This window comes from Platalea leucorodia (genome assembly GCF_965183815.1).
Source record: "Platalea leucorodia genome assembly, contig: HAP1_HAP1_SCAFFOLD_113, whole genome shotgun sequence".
Taxonomy (NCBI): Eukaryota; Metazoa; Chordata; class Aves; order Pelecaniformes; family Threskiornithidae; genus Platalea; species Platalea leucorodia.
Window position 1 is genome coordinate 77175 of NW_028121421.1, and position 8421 is coordinate 85595.

Below are 8421 nucleotides of genomic sequence, written 5' to 3' on the forward strand. Positions count from 1 at the left end.
GCAATGAGCTGGGGTCCTTCAGTCATGCTGACTGAACCATGACTGAGCAGTATACAACGTAAACTAGATGTGTCTTAAGAAATGTCATACAAGTTCCTACTCTCAAGACTAATTGCTACAATAGTTTTTCCTAGCAATGGGCTTTTCCTAGCAGTCCCTCCTTTTCTTTTGACCATCAGGGTCACACTATACTCTTCCTTCTTTAAGTCGTATGTTGGGCATATAAGGTAGGAGAACACTGTAAACGCACACCTCGATAATTACAAAGCCAAACAAGATGGTGAATACAGCAACCCAAATCCTTTTAGTTCACAGTCCTCTACCTAAGTCTTGGAGCCAAGAGGTTAGCCACCCAAACAGATTCAGGAGAGATCCCAGCCTTACTTCATGTAGTATTTTTAAATGAGTCTTTGTTTTGTTTCTATCAGTTTCATTTTTCTGGTCTTGACTTACATAAAAACCCAGCAGCTGTTATTCGACAATGCACATTCTCTGTCCTGTGCTGCTGAAAGGTGCTCTAGGGCTAATCCATTTGTGCGGAGGCTCCAGAAAGAGAGAGCGCCAGCGTTTGTGGGGCTGTGAATGGGGTTACCTGGCTACTTGAAGAGCAGCAAGAGCTTTTGGTCCTGGCCCCTTTGAGGTGGGAGGAATCCCTGGACGTTTGCCCTTTCCAGGCTGGGCTCTGGCTGTAATCAGCGGGCCAGGGAGAGGGACTCTCGGGAACTTTTCTTTCTGCCTGCTTCTCCCCAGTTCCAATCTCTATTAGAGGTAATGATGATTTGGCTTCCTGGACACATCCTAGAGAAGGTAGATACAGGATGGAAGTGTAGGCTGGTCTATACCTTCAGAGCTGTAGGCTAGGGTTGGAGTTACTATTCGCTCATTCTAACTTCTTTTCCGTAGTCTACACTAGCTAAGCATGGGGACAGCAGTGTAGTCCTCCTACTGAGAAGTTGGGCTCAGTGTAGAATGACAAGAAGCCCACCCTGAGTGATACGGTGGGAAGCAAGAGGGCAAAGGAGCACAGGCAAGAGAGCCGTTAAGGTAGTGGCTGAAAGCCATTCACTCCTGGATAGAAAGTGGGAAAGTGTGGGCTGGAGAGCCAGAGGGCTCTGCTGCTAACGCTGGCACCAGGTAAGCAGTAACGGCTTCACCAGCAGGCTGGGATTTAGTGAATGCCCAAAGGTGACGGACGTGGCTGGTGCTCATCCCTGAATGTTGGTGTGCTGACAATCTCTGTGAGGATTGTGCCTGTCCTCAGTAGCTTTTGGACAAGGAGTGGGACTGTTCCAGGGTGAAGTGAGCAGTCAGGATCCAAAGTCTGCTTTGTTTAAGGCAATCAGGTGGAAATGTGCGGTTGGAGCCGCCTTGGTCGCTTACCCTTTTGATTTCAGTGCCCTCCTCTAGTCCGGATGGGCAGTGTTGAAGTGGAGAAAGCAGATCTTCCTCAGCCACATGCGCACCTTCCCCCCAGCTCAAGGTGAACAGACAAAAATCTCTGAGGGTATGTTGTTTTCTTAACCGTGCATCAGCTATCCAGCATCAGAGGAGTTGTATACAGTGAATGGCTGCAGGTGCCTGGAGCTTGACCAGCATCAGGTGGGAGGCGAAAAGGAGAAAAAGGTGACTGTGGGGAGCTGTTATCAGTTTGTTGGCTGGGAAACCCCTTGGCAGAATGTTGAGGCAGGGGCACCCGAGTCGCCGTAGGGAGCGGTCGGGCCTGGGAGCGCTGCGTGCGAGAGAGGGAGCGGAGGCTGAGCCAGGGCCGTGGGGGCTTCTCCCCGTCATCCGCCCGCCCACCTGGGCTGCAAGGTGGAGCCGGGCGGGTGCTGCCACCGCGGCCCAGCTCCATCACTGAGGGTCGCAGGCCAGAGTTGTTGCGGTAGACGCCATCGTGGAGCAGGCACTGCCTGGCCCCGACCATGTCGTGCATCCACTACAAGTTCTCCTCCAAGCTGACCTATGATACGGTCACCTTCAATGGCCTCCACATCTCCCTGTGTGACCTCAAGCGCCAGATCATGGGCCGTGAGAAGCTGAAGGCGGCCAACTGCGACCTGCAGATCACCAATGCCCAGACCGAAGAAGGTGCGTGGGGACGGCGGGCGCGGGTCCTCGGGGACCGCCCGGCTGGAGGCGTCGCAGACCTCCCCCGCAGCGGCCATGGCCCGCGGGAGCCACGCTCTGCTCTTTGTGTCTCGTCCTCACGTAGCGTGAGTCAGCCTGGGGCCCATCCCGCCGGCGTGCGGGGGGACCGGGAGGGCAAGCAGCGCCGGGCCTGAAGCGGGCTGGGAAGCGGTGGTGGGATTCGGCCACGATCGGTAGCTGTGACTTGTGTTGGGGGGGCCTCAGAGAGCTCTTCTTTTGTAGTTGTAGTAGAGCTGCTTCTTTTTGTAGTTGCTGATCTGTGTTTTGGACGCGGAGCTAGGCGTAGAAGAATACGTGGTTGATGTGCGACATAGAGTGCTTACAAAAGGCCTGGTTTCCTGGAATTCTTCTAGGTCAAATGATAAGGAAATGTGGGAGGATATCTCGTAATAACAAACCTGCCAGAATTCTCTGAAATGTGCCCGAGAAAGCTGAAAGTGATCGAAATAGAAGAGATGGCTGATTTGAAGAAGAGAAGTGGGTTTGGTGACGTAATTTTGTCTTCCACTTGGCTTACTCCACTGCATTGGAAAACTGCTTTTGTGGCTCTTGCAGAAGCTGCTCACTAGCAACATTTTGGATCAAGAATGTGTCTGTGAGTTATAATCTAGGCAGACCCTTTCAAGCCGTCTTGCACGTGAGTGTTCTCTGTATCTAAATTATACTTTGGAAGTTCTTGTTACTAGAAAACTTCTTTTCTACACCAAAGACATTGTCATTCAGATGCCATTGAGCATCAGTTCATTTCTAACCGTGGGTTTTTTCCCTGGTACTATGTGCTAACCGTATCAGGGCAGCCCTGAAGTTTTATGGCAGAACATTTATGGGGAATATACGTAAGAAATGTTCTTAGAGAAGTCCTAAATGCTTTTAAATCTAAGACTTGGTGCGTGATTCTCAGAGATGATCATGGTTTCATATTACTTAGTAGGATCTTTCAGTTTGGTAATCTGCCATCTTGCTAAGTTTGAATGTGATTAAAGACTTTGGGATGTGAGTTTTCAGAAACACAAAGACTTGTAAAGTGTTTTCCTTCCTTAAACTGTAAATTTCTTTCTTTTTTCCCCTGTGGTTCTGTGACACTCTTACAACAGGTTTTTCTTTAACATGTGTAGTGTTGTTTGTTTCCCTCTTCCCATTCGATGTATTAAAACGTAAACAGAATAATAGGTACGCTGCAGGAACTGTAAGTTCAGCCCTAGCCTTTGAAGTGGTTGGCCCTAAAGCTCCCTGCCCAGGGCATGCCTTTCTCGACAGGTGGCTGTGTCATGGTTAGACTTTCCTTTTGAGAAGAGAGCTCTAGGGGTTGGTTTCAGGATATGACATCTGTAAAAGCTTCTGTTTTCGTTACTAGTAGCCCTTTCTAGGAATAATACACGGAAGCATTTATGGAGCATAAATTGTGAACTATTCCTATTTTGTTTGTGATCGCTGAGCAAAAGCACCCTGAGAGAGCTTGGCTAGATAGGCAGCATCTTTGGTTTTCAGACCATGGCTCTGATTCGGTCTGCAAAGGTAAGGGCTTTTAATATTTAAAACTGTAGGCAGATTACAGGGAATGGCTGCTGACAGTGCCTGAAAATAGTTAGTCGTAGCCGGCTTGTGTAAGTACAAAGTCAAAACCATTCTCATGGAGAGATCTTTGCATTTTAAGCTTACTCGCTCCAAGTGCGTCGGGTAGTCGGCTTTCTTTGTTGGGGCCCATATGTAAAAGGTCAGAAGGCTTTCCTCCTCTTCAGAAGACTGACGTGGTGTAAGCCAAGGCAAAGCACGGGGAGCTTCAGGCACACGCTGTTTTCAAGAGGCTTTCCGAGGCTGTCTTCGTAAGGAATTTCCTGTGAGGGTCTCTGCTCTGCAAGCAGTGAATGGAGAGAATTCACGTCCCTTTGGTGAAGTCAAACGAGATGATGAGCTTGAGAGGGGAGCTAGCAGGTTAGTTGGAGCCCATTCTGCCCCACTTGTGAAGGCAAGCTCAACAAACGCCCAACATTTCTGCGATCCAACTTCTAGCCCTGCCAGTGTCGTTTCCACTGAAATGTAAAGCACTGGGCAGCTGAGAAGTGTGGCTGTTGATGGCCTGAGCTCCAAGAAATAGGCAGCGATGGCAGGCTCTCTTCTGTGTTCTGTCCGTCCGGAGCACCGGCAGCGTAGGTGAATCGGTTTTAGTTAACAGCTACTGAAGCAATGGCGCAGGGTTTTCATGCTTTGGCGCAGTGCCTGTTCTGTTGCAGGCCAAGCTAGTCAGACTTTAGAGTCTGGCTTATGCAGGTGAGACTTTGCTGCGGTTCGTTTTTCTCCAAAGAGCTCCTGGGTTTGTAGCCTAACAGAAGCAAAAGCAACTCCAGCTAGATCAGGAAAGAAGCTCATGCATTAGCAGCGTCTCCTTTAGTGCCCCTTGAGAGCATTTTGCTCTTGGCATTCAAACTGTTTTAAAAAAATGAGACCAATTTTGCTGCTTGTGTTTGATTATCAAACCTGCAGGTTTCTTGAACTGTACTGTTAGGGTGTTGAGATGATAGAAGCTCGATGTTAGATATCAAATTTGGCTTTTTTATCTCAAAGGGATTCTCTGAAGTGCTATGTAATTAGATATCAAAATACGTTCTTACAAATTGACTAATGTGTTTTCTGTGCTTATGTTGTTTTCAGAATACACCGCTGATAATGCCCTGATTCCTAAGCACTCCTCGGTCGTTGTTAGAAGAATCCCTGTTGGAGGAGTTAAAGCTCCCAGCAGAACATACGCTGTGTAAGTATCCAACAAGCATTGTAGTCTTTGTCAGGGGTTTCCATGTGTTAACTTTTTTAATGGGTATTAGTTTACAGAGGCATTCCGATTGTATCTTTCTTGTTAAAGCTGCTGATAATTTTTGTTGTCCTGGGATAGATTTTAATGTATCCGTTTGACTCTTTCTTGCATTTGGGGAAGGGGGGGGGGGGGGGGGGGGGGGCGGGATGTGGCAGGTATTCTTATGCCCCAAATCGGGGTCTTTTGCATGCTAGCTCTAGAGGAGAGACCAAGGGTTGCCAGCTGGCGAACCATGCAAACAAGAAGTTCCACTCCTAAGGGATTCCTGCTAGTTTCCTAAAGACAATGTCCATTTCAGGCAAGATAAAAACAACACTATCCTAAAGCGTACTTCCTTTTGTGTGAGTACGATGAAGGAATAGTTAATCCTTTCCAAACTTGAAACTCAGTAAGCGGTTTCACATGTTACCAAATGTTGCTAGTTCTCTTTCTAAGTCTGTTTTTACCCTAAGCTGGTCTCTGTGCTCCAGGTTTTAACTCTATATTGCTGAGATTGATGGAGGACAGGGAATTGGGTGTCCTGATTAAAATGACAGATATGCAAATGCAATCCTGACTAGCGGATTAATGCTGTCATTTAGGTATTCATGCAGTCCAGTTCTCTCTCAGCTACATTACCATTGTTTGACTGGTCATGTTTTCCAGCTGCTTTTAAGATATGCCTCTCCACCGCAATTAGTAGATATTATTCGCTTGTGGCTTTGCCCTGTCTTTCTGATGTTGGTCCTCAAGAAATAAAGTAGCCTGATGAGTTACAGGGAGTCTCAAAAAGACAGTACAGCAGCATCCTGGTACCCAGGAAGCATTTGCAAGCAAAAAACCCCGAATTTCTGTGGCTCTGCATGTAAACTTTGGGCATATTACTGCAGGAGTTGTCGCAGTGCTTTCAGGCACTACCGAGTAATTCTGGACACCACAGCGTCGTGCTTATAAACGTGGCCTTGTTTTGGGGTTAATTTCAATGCGTATGCTTAGTGCTGTCGTGTCAATGCATCCTCCGTTTCTGGTTGGATGGCGCCCTCTCCTGGTATTGTAATGCTGCCCTGAAAGGAGAGGAGAGATGCTGCTGGCATCAAAGCTCAAAGCAATACCTGTTTGTGGGGATAAAGAAAGAATGGCACTGCTGTTCTCCCGTTGAAAATTAACCGGGCAGCTTAGCTTTCTGTTCCTTCAGCAGGAAACATTGCAGAAAGAACCGGTAGAGTGGTTCCTGTTTGGGAATGATGAATGCATGCTGTCAGGGTGGAGAGGCCTTCAGCAATGCGTTACTCGCCTTGTAGTATGTTCTTCAAGGGACATGGATGAAGAAATCCTTGCGTGGTAATCTAAAGTATTTCCCTGTACTTCCTCATCTGCCGGAGGTGCGTGGCTGTAATTGCCAGCCCGGTGGTGTTCTAGCAGTGGCAGGGAGCACGAGCCTTTCCATTTGTACAGAAATTCCAGAGCAGCCTTTGCATTGCCTCTGCTCATGGGACACTTTGGGTGATGTATGAATTGTTTGCTAACGACATCAACGCTTGCATGTCTGAGTCATGGTGAGCAGCATGCAGGTACAGATGAATGAGTGTGTGGAATCTCAGCAAGTTTTCAAACTTAATAAATATCGCCTATTATATTGTAGCATTTTCAAGGTTATCTTCAAGCAAGACTTTTTTTTTTGTCACAGGGCTCCTAAATCACCCAAAAGCCTCGGAACTGCTTTCAGGTGACATATCTACTGCTATTTTTAGTCAATGTAGCGTATGGAACACATGTAGTATTTTGGCCCTTTCCTGGCCAAGTATGGTAGACATCTGAACACAGGGCTCAGGCTCCCACAAAGAAACACTGTTCTAAAGACTCTGCTGCTGACATTTCTGTTATTTCTTTGTCAGATGAGTGATTTTTTTTCACTGAAGTAGACTTGCACTTGGACGTGTCTAGGCTATGACTGTTCTTTCTCAGACACTCAAGTACTCTACCTGGTACCTATTTGGAATACTAGGGGTACAGAGATTGGCTAAAGTGACCTTTGTGTTTTGATGGTTGATGATTGGAGAACACAAAGCTGTAGGACAGACTTCATCTTTTTGATACTGATGTAGCAGAGACAAAATACCTGAGGGCTTCCTCTTGCACTGTTGTGTTCTCTATCTGTAAGTCTTCGAGTAATTTGTGACAAAGTAGAAGTGTGATTGTTGGGGGTTTTTTTAGCTGCACTGCATGGACCAAGAGAGAACAGTTTCTGTGTACGAATAAATGTCCACATTCACTAGACTATCAGAACATAATGTTTGGATGTTCAGGTTTTAGAATCTGTTTTCACCGCTTTATGTTGGGTACCAGTGCTGTGTTTTAAGTTCTGATCCCCTGTATTTCTTCTTCCAGAAGTCCAACTGAGCCAGTGAGCGGAACATCAAAAGCAGCGTGTAAAACACAATCTCAGACTTTTTGCTAGACGCTGCACTTCATTCTAAACAATGTAGCCTTGTATTAATATATTTATATATTTTCCAGGAAAACGCAGTATATGTTGTGAATAGAATGGATTTGATTCAGCATCATGAAGACTGAGTAATGCCATCGTTTGCACAGTCCTAATGGGAATCCTGGTATTTGTGCCTAGGAGTGCATTGTATTTCATATTGAATCTGCTGGAACACTTCCTGAATGACTTGGAGTTGTACAGATAATGTACGATCATTTTGAGATCACGTAGGTGCGAGGCTTGCCCAACTGAACATGGTGCCCTGTTCTACATCTGTCTGTCTCTAGCTAGCAATATGTATGTTTGTATAGGGTGTCGTGTGCTTTTTGTTTCTTGCAATAAAAATGGTTTGGAGTGTATTTTTTGCCGTTTTCACTGTGTATCACTTAGCTTTTGGTTTTAAATCCGTTTTGGCCTCACGGTTTTTGAAAATGTTCTCAAAACCCACTGAGAAACCGTGATTGTTAAAGTTGGGACTGTTTCTTACTTTTGCCTTGGGGGTTCAAACAAATACCAAAACCAACGTATCCCTTATGTTTGGAGGGCAGTTCTGTGCAGCTGAATGAGTCCTTTTCGTGTCCTTAAATACCTGGGTATTTGTTCCTAGAGCTGTGAAATTGAAGTGCTATTGTTTGGGCCCCTCTGGGTACATAAGTGTTTTGAATACCTTGCCGTGAATGTCAATAGCGTTGCTACGCAAAGTGGTATTGTAGAGCTCTGCATTTGATCTTTCCGCTTTACCTGATGAAGCAGTTTAGTTTAACAGTTCGTCTGCAAACGAAAATACCTGAAACCCAGTGTACAGGCTTTGGCACAAGGTTAGAGCCTGGTGCATTTGTGGGTAAAATGCCTGGCATTTTTCCTGCCTTCTGCCTGCAGTACATGTTTGGAGCTCGGTGACTTCAGGGTCGCCTGCTGCTTTACTTTCCCAAAGGCGAAGCCTTTCTTCAGTCTACCACCACTTTGAATGTACCTTTGGAAAAGGGGCAGCATTTTT

At 46.4% G+C, this 8421-nt stretch overlaps 1 protein-coding gene across 1 annotated transcript; it reads left to right on the top strand.

Moving 5' to 3' along the window:
• Positions 1-1922: 1922 nt before the first annotated feature.
• On the top strand, positions 1923-7701 carry LOC309603490 (E3 ubiquitin-protein ligase RBBP6-like; the record flags this gene model as incomplete). Its single annotated transcript, XM_082338323.1, has 3 exons — positions 1923-2088; positions 4798-4897; positions 7454-7701. 3 exons carry the CDS (start codon positions 1923-1925, stop codon positions 7473-7475), a joined length of 288 nt encoding a protein of 95 aa, XP_082194449.1. The 3' UTR covers positions 7476-7701.
• Positions 7702-8421: the final 720 nt, after the last annotated feature.